This window comes from Chroicocephalus ridibundus, chromosome 2, assembly GCF_963924245.1.
Source record: "Chroicocephalus ridibundus chromosome 2, bChrRid1.1, whole genome shotgun sequence".
Taxonomy (NCBI): Eukaryota; Metazoa; Chordata; class Aves; order Charadriiformes; family Laridae; genus Chroicocephalus; species Chroicocephalus ridibundus.
In genome coordinates, this window is record NC_086285.1 from 55,269,585 (window position 1) to 55,282,722 (window position 13,138).

Here is a 13,138-nt window from a genome sequence, read left to right on the forward strand (position 1 = left end):
TTAGATATGATTTCACAAGCTTGCAGCATACAAGCAGCAGCCTACTGTGAAGCTTTTCACAACACATAAGAGTAAACGAATACTATGCTAGGCAAGGCAGACAGATTTGGGAGCCCTGTAAAACATCTTTAAGCAACAATTAAAGAGATATTTCACCATCTTCCAAGCTTCTGACAAACTATTATTTAATCCAACGGTTATTTATCATATTTGTGTCATCATGACATCAAAAGAGCATTTTTGCTAATGCTATGCATACCAGCTTTCAAAGTACATTAAGCTTGACTAACAACAGGATTTTTGCTAGTAAAACCGTTATCTACCTATAAAGGTTTTTGTCTTCATAGGAACATTGGTGAGAGATGTGACAACCCTCCTTCCCCCGCCAGTCAACTTGGCATGCTGACAGTTTTTAAACTACGGACCATGCCTCTTCAGAAAAAAAAATGTGAAAGGCTATCAAATCCCATGTCAGTAATCAACAGCATGTAACAAATCACAAACACACGGTATTTCAAATCTATACAGCAAGGATGTTAAACTGTATTCTAACCCGCATCACATGTCACCATAGACAACTTCCCATACCTTTGTCTCACGACCCATCATATATTCAAAGAGCACCTTCCTCAAGTATTCAAACTCAGTAGGCTCCCCAAAGAGAGAAACGTCAGTATGGTGAAGGTTTCCATCTGTGTAAACAAAAATAAGAGAATATTTATACTGAGAGTCACTCACATGAATGCAAGCTTCACCAATGGCAGGAAATTCAACGGGAACAAATGCTGGATATTCTGCACCTAGGACAGAGTAACAGCAGATGCAAAAAAGGGGTCTGGGGGTGCTGGTTGACAGGAGGCTCAACAGGAGTCAGCAGTGTGCCCTGGCAGCCAAGAGGGCAAAACCCATCCTGGGGTGCATCAAACACAGCGTAACCATCCAGTCCAAAGAGGTGACTACCCTGCTGTATTTAGTGTTGGTGTGGCCTCACCTTGAGTATTGTGGGTAGTTCTGGGCCCCACCTAAAAAAAGATGAAGGTTTTTTCCATTAAAAAAGGATGTTAAGGTACTTGAGTGCATCCAGAGGAAGGCACCAAAGCTGGGGAAGGGACTGGAAGGCATGTCTTCTGAGGAGTGTCTGAGGACTCAGGGTTTGTGTAGATTGGAGGGAAGGAGGCTGAGGGGTGACCTCACTGCTCTCTGCAGCTTCCTGAGGAGGGGAAGGGGAGAGAGAGGTGCTGGTCTCTTCTCCCTAGTACCCAGTGCCATGACACGTGGGAATGGCTCAAAGCTGCATCCATCAGGGGAGGTTCAGCCTTGACATGACAAAACATTTCTTTACTGAGAGGGTTGTCAAACCCTAGAACTGGCTTCCTGGAGAGGTGTTTGATGTTACATGCCTGTCAGTGTTTAAAAGGCCGATGCCCTTAATACCATGCTTTAACTTTTGGTCACCCCTGAAGTGGTCAGGCAGTTGAACTAGACGGTCATTGTAGGTCCCTTCCACCTGAACTATGCTATGCTACTATGTTCTTCTTCCTATCTCCTCCTTTCCCTACCAGGACACACTGAGGAAATCTCTGATGCCGTTTCTTCCCAGCGCTGCACTAGCAGAAGGCACTGAATACCCATAACTATGTCCCAGCCTAGGCCTTGGCTCAGTCACCTTGTGGGAAGGAAGCATGTACCTGCTGACGAGGGTGAGACCTGTGCATCATTTTGAGATGGACCATCTCAACAAATTTTCAAAAAGCATGTATGAAGTGCAGTTCTTGAAAGTCTTTGCTCATCCAGTTTAGATGGGTTTCCACAGGACGGCAAAACCCCACATCTCTGACACGAGCAAGGCTCAAAGATGAAGCCCTCAGCCGGAAGCACGACGTGCTCCGTCAACTGAGTGGCTAACAAATCTTTTTGAGGTGAGCAATACCTGTTCATTTCCCTGTGGATTTTTGGTTTTGCTTCTTGTATTCATTTTTAAAAAGGCCGGATCTGTTACCTGTGGAAAAACATGCTAAACCAAAAGAGCCTAAGAACAACAGTACTCCCTCAGAACGAAGGTCCATGTGGCCCAATACTCTTGTCTCCAAAGTGGTCACCCATCAAAGCCCCCAGGAGGGCGTATGAGCAGCGCAAGCCTCCTCCTGCCAGGGTGCTGGGGGTGCTCAGAGGCCTCCCCTGGGACCCCCACCCCCAGCGTCTGCTGCCAAGGGCCCAGGGGCCGTGTCTCAGCTCCGCCCGGGGCCGTCAGTCCCTGCCTGGGGGATGCTGTAGGTGTGCCCGTCTCTGCCCCTGTCTCCTGGGTGGGCCTGGGACCTGCCCTGCAGAGAGCTGCTCTCCTGGATGGAGCCCTCAGGCCTAGGTCTGGGCTCCTCATGCACAGCTCTAGGCGTAACATAGAATAACTATTCTCTTGTGTTTCCTATGCCCACAGTGACCCAAATAATGATGAGACCGATATTTGCCTGAAATGTCAGGGGTTTTTCAGCTTCAAAAACACCTTCAAAGACACACAACACACAGGTTACAAGTGGAAATGGGATTTTAACGAGACCTTGCAAAGAAACTCTGTTCACAAGAAGAGCAAATGCCCAGACACGTAACACAAGAAAGATCCATAAAATTTCTATTGTTAGTTTTAAAGAGTCATAAAATGTACATTTAATTAGCCAAGACAAATGGATAATGCTTCCACACCCATTTTCAAGTGCCAGTGCCTATACAACTCCTCTTGGTGATAGAGAAAGCTTAAGAACTCTGATATAGAGCTCTTCTAACTGTACGACATAAAAAAAACCAACAAAAAACAAAACAAAAAAACCAAACAAAACGCTGTGTGATTTGTGCATCTAAAAATCACACACCAGCTCTATTATAACAGATAAGACAAAACAAGGATAAGATGTCATAGAAATACTATATGAGTGTTTTAAAAAAAACCTGTCAATTTTAATAAATTGCATAAACCAAAGCATATCTTTCAAACAAATGAAAAACTTATTTGTGATGAAAACTGCGTACTTACCTCTGTACGGTGTTCCAACTGATGTGACATACATATTCTTCTCATAATTTTTCAGCCGGTCTTCTAGTACATGAATCTAAATAGAGAACAGTCAAAGTGATAAATGGTATACTCAAAAGCAGCTAAAATAAGTGTAAGTGAAATAGTTTTCAGCTAAACATCATCTCCTTCTATTAAAAATTGTGTTATTAAAAACTGTCCTTAAAATACTTAAGGAAAAGCGTGTACATGTGTATATACACGTATCTATATGCAGGGAAAGTGTTTTGCATATATATGTATACACATATATACACACATCTGTTTTATATACATAAGCATACATAAAAAAGGACAAAAATTGTACTTAACATCAAAAAAAGTTTAGTTTAGAAAAAGAAAAGACCCATAACTTCATGAAGTGCACTGTTCCATTTTTCACTGTGCAAATGTTTTGTTAACTTGTATCAAGAGCGTGTGGTATTTTCATTCTCAGGAGATAAAGGAATACTTTGAAAAGCGCACAGATCTTCCGAGAGCAAGTGTGAGTCCAAATTAGTTTACATGCATGTTATTTCCACAGTACCTGTGTGGAGATGTGCTACATCATCACTTGAAAAGAACAAACCTTTTAATACTGCAAACACAAAGTATCAAGCAAGAATACTTTTTACTTGTTCAAACAGCACCCTTACCTGCTCTCTGAACTCCTGCTCTTTCAGTTTTGAATCATTGACTAGTGTTGTCTTCTGTGCGAGCTGTGCCTGAAAAAACAGCCACGTATGGAAATCATCAAGAAACTGCTGAAGACAGATCACAGGTACCTTTTCAATAAAACTCTTTCTCCTTTTAACACACACAAACTTATAAGCAGTATTTCTGCTTTCAAACTGCTGTGAAACAGAATTATCTAGATCAAAGAATCAGTAAGACTTACCTGAAGTTCTGTTATTGTGACCTAGAACAACAAAAAAAATTTAGATTAAAATGTATGAAAAATACTGAGTATATCAAGCACTGGACACAGGTAAGAAAAAATGAAATACTGATCACCTAGTTCCGAGACAATGTGTTAATTAAGGATGATAAAAACAGAAATGACCAAATCACACATACACTTATAAAAATAAGCAGTCCCATAAATAGAGTTTAACTTATTTGTACTGACAGTACAGAAAGCTTATATTTAAATTCTCTCATTTGATTCTGTAAGACAATGATCATAAACGTAACTTCAGGAACTTAGTATTTACGTATCTTTACAAAATGCGTATTGGAGATGAATGGTAATTGAACGAGTATTAAGCACACACCAGGAAAACCCTAACTACTATTAATACTATTCACAATATTGAATCTTCTTCCTTAGTTCTCCAAGATAAATGTGAACGTTTATCCGAAAATAGCTTCAGCTTAAGAGCTTCATTAGCTGGAAGTCTTGCAAAGATAGCAATGTTTACGAAGTACAGAAACAATTCTAAGCTGAAATCTCTATCTTTTGATGTTCAAACTTTAAGAAAAATAATGTTTTAGTAGTCATAGGTATAACTCAAGGTTGTAAATCATTTTAACATCAAATCATTTGTGTGCAAAATGGTTTATTTTTTTCTAAGGTAACCTAAACCTTTATACAGAAGTGGCTGTTTCTTCCTGAGCCTCTTTGGAATTCTGTTGAAAATGAAAGCTATTCCCCATCTCTGCAGGTTTACAAAGCCCGTGGGTTTTCCTACGCTCTGCAAACAGAATATAGGGGAAAATAATTCCTCGATGGATCTCAAACCTGCAAGTGCAATTCTTGCTTCTGAAGAGCTCAGTCTCACCAGACACTTAAGGCTGTTAGTATTTGCCAACTGTTTATCACAGTCAGAAAAATATTGTTCAAATGTATAGTTACACTTCATGTCAAAGTGGATGTGTTACGTATGATGTTTGGCCTAGACTGACAACAAGCAGCACCGGAAGTTTTATAAGACAAACTTCTGTGACTTGGGAGACTCCAACTTTGGACAACAAGGGTACCAATTGCCCACAGAAGTTGATTCCAGTCAATGGAAAAATTATGAGCGTTTTACTACTATTGCTGAATGAAAAAAAATAAAGAAAAGAGAAAAATGTTACAATGCAACAGAATAAAAAAAGAAGGTGAGACAAAAGATACCACAGCAAATATAAGATGATGAGAGTTCACATGAATGCACATGTGAAATCCAGATGTGGATTTGTACACTTCTGCTCAGGTATGTGGGTAAGGTCCACAAGTCCTGTTCAATTTTCTCATCTAGCTCTGTAACGTTGCACATATATACAATTGTATCCATTGCAAATATATGCTACTGTACCAAGTAATAGCAAAATTAGCTTCCTACAGACATACTGAGGACAGGCAATGGAGAAATTAAGACAGGTAAGAATTAAGAAGAACAACAAACCTTAATTTCTAAAGAGGAAAAGAGAAAACTACCACCCGACAGACTGTATCAAAGAATGAGAATCCAATTCTGAAATATTGGTAAAACAAGAACTGAAGCTCATTTACTCACAGCACTCTAAATATTTGAGCTTTGACTGAACCAGAAGATGTACCAGGAGCCACCTGCACATTCAATAGCATCATCTGACTATTAGAATAGTTATATTGTTTTGAGACAAAGCCACCATTGAAAATAGTATGAAATAAGAAATTCACATTCAGTTAAATCAGAGTTATGCAAAATAAATCTTGTGAAAAATTTGCTAAATTTGAATTTACTTGGAATTCTCAAAATTATTCAAGAAAGCTTGATGCCTGTATGCCAGCGAAATCATGGATTTTTAACTGCCTTACAGTCGCCAAAAAATCCCGTTCTTATTCTGCAAGTACTTCAAACCTAGATGCTTTAACTGTACTAAAGTACATGCACTACCACACAACCCTGGTTTTCCTCCCCTCCAAATGAGACATCATTTATTCTTTAAAACAAAGCTATTTATGAGCAATGGAGTTCTCTCAACTGGTTTATATCACAGATGGAACAACTCCTTTGAGTTTCTCCAAAGTCTGCCAGAGACACTCCAAGGAGTACAGAACTGTGGACAAGATTCCGAAGACAGGCAAAATTATCTTTTTATTTTGTTTATTGTAAGCAGATTCATTCACCTTTACATAGAGATGTAATATTTGCAATATTCAAATATTTTACAGCTCTATGCTACCATTGCAAATCTGTGTGATGCATTTCTGGAAAGAACTGAGAAATACATGAAATACTGTTGATGGTGTATAGTTTTGATACAACTTTCCTGTCCTATCAGTGAATATGTAATCCTGAAGATGCGTGTATAATATGACACCTGTATTTTAGCTTCATTAATGAAGTAAGCAGTGAAACAGGTAATGAAGGAGTCCTAAAGATAAAGTACTCTTCATATTTTTCAGAATTATATTTTAGAGTTTAGGAGTCTCTTAAAGAATCTTCCTCCAGATAATAAGCTTTCATAAGATTATCGTCAGTGGGTGGACAAGGCTTGATTAAGAATACAAGGCAATCTGATACAACTATTTCTGCTTTTTGTTATGAAAACAACACTCATGTCACGGAAAAGTTAGTAAAAGTAATATAAAGGGTGTGGTAAGCAAGTCCAAGGCAGAAGGGACAAACATTAGGGCAATGAGATAATTTGTACTGTAAGTTTGTAGTGTCAAATAAATATATTTAGTATCTCCATTGCTGCCTGCTGTCAAAAAAAATATTTAAAAATAAGGTTAATATGAATTCTCATCAGTGACTCAAGACCTCATACAGTTTTCCTCTTCTTAGTGTAATAATAACTAGTAATATTTTCATCAAAGAATTCCTTAAACTGAAATGCGGTCTCAGAAAGGCAAAAGTATGCGCTCAGTCTTCTTTGAATGAAGACCTCTCTGTCCGTAATTGATATTTTCAAGGCACTATTTCAGAGCCCTATGGAATTTGAATTTTAAAAAATAAACCCATTAAAAACGACATAATGCCATTTCCTTTCCTTCTAAAGGGCTTCCAATAAAGTCAACATGAAGACACATGTAGAGGACAAAACCCCAACGCTAATAATCACAACACAACCGGACTTTTTAGCATACCATTAAAAAAGGTAGCATCAAGTAATGCAGATTCTAAAGAGGTTCACTTTTGAAGAAGTTAACATCTGAAAGAACAGAAACTGTATGGGACAGTGAAGGCCAGATATATAAATAAAATCCAATTAAGAGCAAACTAGAGAATTTCATGAAGACTAAGCATTTCACACCTAAAGATATAAACGTTAGTGCCAGCTCACTTTTTCACTGTTCCAATGTTCCTCTTCTGCCATCCTTTGTTTGTATTCCTTTTGCAAGTCTTCTAGCTGTGCCTGCAACTCCTGAACTTTTGCTGTCATCTCTTCTTCACGAGCCTTCAAAATATAGGAAAAAAAAATTATACAATTAAACTAACCCCTCAAAACCTTAACTACAGTGGACAGAAAGCAATCAAAAAAACAGTTATGCTATACACAGAAAGAATATGCTTGAAATTCAGTATAAAGTAGTTATGCTACAGGACTGCAGAAACAAACATAGGAGTTTAACAAGATTTTGCAGGCCTTCGACAATTAAACTTACACAGTTAAGATTGCAGTTAGTTTTTTGCAAATTACAAAAAAAGAGCTATTTCTATAAGGCACTAAAATAACATTTGGGTATAACCCATTAAGTGTATTGCTGAAGAGGCTGTGCTTGCTTGTATGACCCTCATGAAAGGGACACCGAGATGATGCAGAGATACTTCCTATACTCTGCAAGTAACAAGGACTTAAATCCCTTCCTCACTCATTTTCACAAAGATGTTCCTAAAGCAATTTTAAGCATATTTCCAGAAACATCAATTTCCCGTTCACAGGAGTTTGGAGGGCACTGTGGAGCAAGAATGGTAGGGAGGAAACGAACTCTTCCTGCCTGTTTTATGACAGTGTGAAGAGTACAATTATAGGAGAAAAATATGACGACTCAAATCCTAGCAAGTTAATCGACCTATATGGCACTTTTTAAAATTGTGCCCCCTCTGGCCTTTCTGGGAGATAACACATTAGGCAGCTTATAAAACAGCACTCCAATTCAAAGTGCATGCCTTCATCACTGAACTAAACTGAAACTCTAGTTTCACTCATGCTAACCACTGAGGGCAGCGAGCTGCCCGCTCTGCTATGCGGTAGCGCTTCAGATCAAATTAGTACAATTAATCAACTGTTATCAAGAACAGAACTGCTGATCAAAATTTTATTCCATTCAAACCCTAAGAGTACAAGCAGAATGATACAGAATATTCACTGCAGATGTAAGTGCAGAACTAGAAAACTGATCCAGGCTTAACGGATTTAGGGTATGCCATAAGTAGAAAAAGAATTATTTCCCGTAAGGCCACTTTTTAACATGCTCCTTGCACCCTACTTAAGAATAAACACCCCCCCCATGCAGCCTCTCAGCTCAAAAACCACTACCAAAAAGAAACAAAGCAACCTCCCCAAAAAAACCTACTGAACGGAAAGTCACAGTACCTGAGCAAGTTTTACGGCCTAGAAGTTTTAAGAATATCCACATTCAATAAAAGCCTTGCTCAAACATCATGATCTCCAAACAGCGTTATTTTTTTATTCATTCATGTGATTTTTCTATGCCCTCAAAAATACATCAACAATTTACCTTTTCTAAGATTCTTTTATAGATTGTTATATTCCTCTAGTTAAAAACCCTCAATACCTGGCATATTCAGTTGCTTCTGTTTTCCCTTGGGTTGTTTTTTTTTTTTTTTTTTTTTTTTTTTTTTTTTTTACACATCGGGAATCTAAATTCTTACAATTTCTAGACCACTGTTCACTGAAATAAATCGAAATTGCATGCGCATCATCCTTAGTCATAGAAGGTAGTTGAAATGCAGACAAGAAATTCAAATCAAAATGATGAATGACGCTTCCGTAAAAGGGACCTACCTGTGAGCCATTACTTTTATAAACCCCTGAATAGAGATTATAATTTAAAATTTGAAATAATTAGAGATCACCTGGGGTTTCAACATGCTACAGAATCTGTATTTACAATAAGAACTTACTGTTCTATACAGCATCTGGCATACGCTGAAAAGCTAAGACTTCAATGAAGTCGTGATTTCCCAAATCGCACAAGGCCTATCCTGTATGCACATGGGAGGCATTGCGACAAAGGAAAGAAGATAACACCTGAAGTTAGAGATTTTATTTTTAGCTCACAGATAGGCTTAAAATAAGCTAGCTGGAGCAAAACATTCAAATTTTCTCTAATTATATACTTCAGTTGAAGAAAAAAGACTTAGGCCTCAAATTACAGGCAATGCTGATTTACAAGTCCTTTAATTAGCGAGACTTTCATGAAATCTTATGTGATAAAAGTGTTTATGAAAGACAAGCAAACACTAGATAAAGCAAGAGAAGTACCAGGGGAGCACTTCACCAATAAATCATATTAAGTCTAACAGACTGAATGATTCTTGGTGGTCTTTAAGAGCATATACTCAAATCAAGTTAGACTAATTTTTAGCGTCATTAACCTTGTTTAAAATGCAACAAAGAGCTATAGAGTTATATGAGCAAAATCCATTCTTGCCACTGGCATTATTTTTGCTTCATCTTCTTACCATTTATGACAGAGACAAACCTCTCTACATAAATGTCTTTATGCAAAATTTCTCAAACCTATCACAAGCCAAGTCAGGTATAAGTGGGGTAATAACTGGTAAATTTAGGCTAAACTGAGAAAAACCATACATCTGCCGATGCTTATGTTCCTATTTCTATCAGAAATCTCAATACGTATGACACACACTCAGTATAACATAAATATTTCTTAACTTTTGAGATGCTTGCAATACTTTTTCAGGGAAAAAGGTAACAAATTCTCTAACTTTTTTTCCGTCCCTAAAATAACAGAAACAAACACATACACATATGCCATTACCTAAAAAATAAAACATGTACTGTGAAATTTAAAATACCAAACTGCACCTTATTGCAGGTGCAGGCATCACCATCACCAAAGAGATGCAAAAAAAATAACTGTTATGTCCTCCAACCGCACAGAAGTCAAATTAGCCTAAACCTTCAAGATCATACATTGAGTATGGTGTGCATGTTTGTGACATAGGGACAGACTGAATGCATCAGAAAACACAGAGGAATTACATCTGGATGACTTCAAATCACAGACCTATTTAGGTCTGTAAAGTAAGGACCTGAATGGCAACACATCGTGCATTCAGCTAAGAGAAATATAAATCCTCCAGAAATGCAGAACTTAGACCTATGGTACAAAAAAAAAAATAAAATTATCTCAACTGTTTTATATGGTGCAATTTTTCTAAATTAGGAAACAAAAGAAGGGGACTCTGAATTTAAAACCCTACCATCTCATCCAACTTGCTTGGAGTTCAAAAAAAAAAAATCAGAGTGGAACACACCAACCTGCCTACGAGATTGAAATTTTTAGTATTAAACATTCAGTCATGCTCAGTACAGAGCTCTCTGAGCTGGTAACTGAGCATAAACAAACAGAAGTTCATTTACATTTATTACTACTCTCTCTATTCAAGGGACGTTCTTTTTTATTTAATAATTTGTGCAAACAGGACTAAGATTAGCAAAATTAAAGCCTGCACCTCAGGATGATAGCACCAAAAAGCATTCAATCTTTTGTTGCCCAACACGTAGGGCTGGGACAATATACTTGGCTAAAACAGGAGGCATCATTGGATGGCAAAGTATCTTTAGACTGAAGTTGGCTGCTAACTTCTGGTGGAAATGTTACTAGAGCAAAACTGTGTCTATTCGCAAATATCATGCGGACAAACTGTTCACATACAAGTGAAAATGAAAGCCTTAGTAGCACAACACTTATGCGAACAGGCTGCACCCTGCATAGGACTATGCACTTTAAGGACTATGGTGGCAACCTGGACAGAGCATCAGAGGAAGCTGCTAGAGAGTGAGGCTGACTCACAGACACTCTATCACCACCACCACAACTCTAGTAAAGCTTATATTTAACTCACTTGCTTTTCTCATGTCAATCCAGAACACAAACTGTTCAAGGACATAAGGATCTAACTGTATAATTTTTATTGAATGATCAGAGCTAGGGCTTAATTGCTGGTGTTTTTTCATGTTCATAAAACACAGAAACAAACGTTTAACTGCAAGCTAGGCCACCACACATATCAAGCGTAATTCAAGCAGTAAGATCTTTACTAGAAAGAATTACAGTTTTTCTGTCTAATTGTTCAATGAAACACGGGAAAGAGTTATTTTAAAATGTATGTAGTCATTATCACTTTTCAGAAAGATACCTCAAGGATTTCTTCATATTTCTTCACAGTCCTTTTTAGATCATCATCTTTTTCAGCAATTTTTTTATGCAACTGTGTTGTCTCTATGTGATGATTTTCGATCAATTCAGTTTCGACCTCCTGGGCTTTACCTATAAAAAAAAGAGTCAGGTGATATAAAAAAAAGCATATTTATTTTATTAAATTCTGTCACAGCAGAATTTAAAAAAGCTTAAAGACAACTGTGGAAGGCATCTATAAGGAAAACTTGTCAAGAAAATTCATTTTTCACAGACAGTGATAATTATGTCACTTGATCCGAACAAGTATGAAGTTTGTTGTCTGCAGTCTGGTCTCCACAGCAAATTTTAATATCTGCTGGAACTTTTCTCTAAAAGTTAAGTTCACAACCAGTATTTATCAATGACTTCTGTCTTCTACTTTATCTAGAGAAGTGATCGAAACACCTGCAAATCTTCAGAAATTCCTCACATGTAGGGGTACTTCCAGTAACTGTGTAGTCAAAAGATACTTTCCGCTCACTTCTCCGACCTCCAACTTACACTATGGTGCCAAAAGATGGACAGAGAAGTTGAAATATGATGTACTCCAGTTATAACCATACGATATATCAGACATGATATCCAGTTGGTGCCTGTTAGTGGTTACAGTGAACGAAGTCTGCAAGACACAGCTAAGAAAATGCAATTCTGATTCGCGTATGGATTTAAGTGTCTCTAAAAGGCACCCTTCAGTGCCATATATTCAACAATGAAGTGTTAAAGGTTTGTATTGCTGAAGCCTAAGTAGTATTACAATGAAAACTTACCAACATGTTTTCCCCTCTAAAACCATAATCTCCTTTTTGTTTTTATTTTGTACGTATGATAAAAAGGTAGTACCTATGGCTATCAAGGGGTAACTCTTGCCATGACAGATGCAAACAGAGTGCCAGATCTGCCATCCTCCAGGGCAAGGAAGAATAGCTACACACGTGTTTGCCTAATTGTGTTACAATTAACATTTATATGTTATTTCCTGAGCAAAAGAAGTTCCTTCCCTGTGTTCTCTAGGCAGTCATAAAACACACGTCGTCTTTATCAGAGTCGCAGGTAAAACCCCTTCCCCAAAACAGCTGAAGATTTTGTTTTCTGGCCATTCTACTGATTACAATTATATTAGTATTTCACTTACTGATCGCCTCTTTTACTGCTGCTTCCAATTCGCTTTCTTTTTGAGCCAGCTGAGTATTGAACTCTCTCATTAACTGCTTTAAGGCGGAGCTGTGCTTCAACTCAAGGTCTTCTTGTTCACATCTGTACAAAAATGTCAAAAAAACAGACTGAGGAAATAAAATGTTAAAAGAGAGTGCAAGAACAGTTTAGCAAGGTAGGAGATCTGGGAATTTCTCCAAAACTATTTTAGAATGGGATGGTTTTGAATTACATGGATTCTGTGGGATTCAGGGAGGCTTTTTGTTCCTCTCCCACTGAATTGACCTGCAAGGCATAGGTGTTTCTTTTAAAAAAACAACCCAGAATTGAATCCTTGCAGAAGCCAGAGTTTTCTCTGAGGAAGAAGAAGAACCAGCAGTAAAGAATGTGCAGAATTTTTAGGGAATTGCTTGCTTGAGAAGCTACTAGAGTGCTGAGCAGTATACCACATTTTTGTGCAGTACGCATGAACAATTCTTGATATCATTTGAACATAAAGCTCTCAGTACTAATGTTTTAATAAACTTTGTTTCCTGTTTAAGGAAAACAGAATTATATTTTACGTTCTGGCAATG

The 13,138-nt window shown here is 37.7% G+C and overlaps 1 protein-coding gene across 4 annotated transcripts in view; it reads right to left on the minus strand.

Moving 5' to 3' along the window:
• GOLGA4 (golgin A4) overlaps positions 1 to 13,138 on the minus strand; it is a 71,702-nt gene that overhangs the window by 10,094 nt on the left and 48,470 nt on the right. For all 4 annotated transcript variants that reach the window (XM_063325552.1, XM_063325551.1, XM_063325550.1 and 1 more), the window contains 7 exons: positions 12,544 to 12,665; positions 11,371 to 11,501; positions 7,301 to 7,414; positions 3,942 to 3,962; positions 3,700 to 3,768; positions 3,026 to 3,101; positions 589 to 692 (listed from right to left, as the gene is read on the minus strand). In XM_063325552.1, the coding sequence (XP_063181622.1) occupies positions 589 to 692; positions 3,026 to 3,101; positions 3,700 to 3,768; positions 3,942 to 3,962; positions 7,301 to 7,414; positions 11,371 to 11,501; positions 12,544 to 12,665 (637 nt within the window). The remainder of the gene's footprint in view (positions 1 to 588; positions 693 to 3,025; positions 3,102 to 3,699; positions 3,769 to 3,941; positions 3,963 to 7,300; positions 7,415 to 11,370; positions 11,502 to 12,543; positions 12,666 to 13,138) is intronic.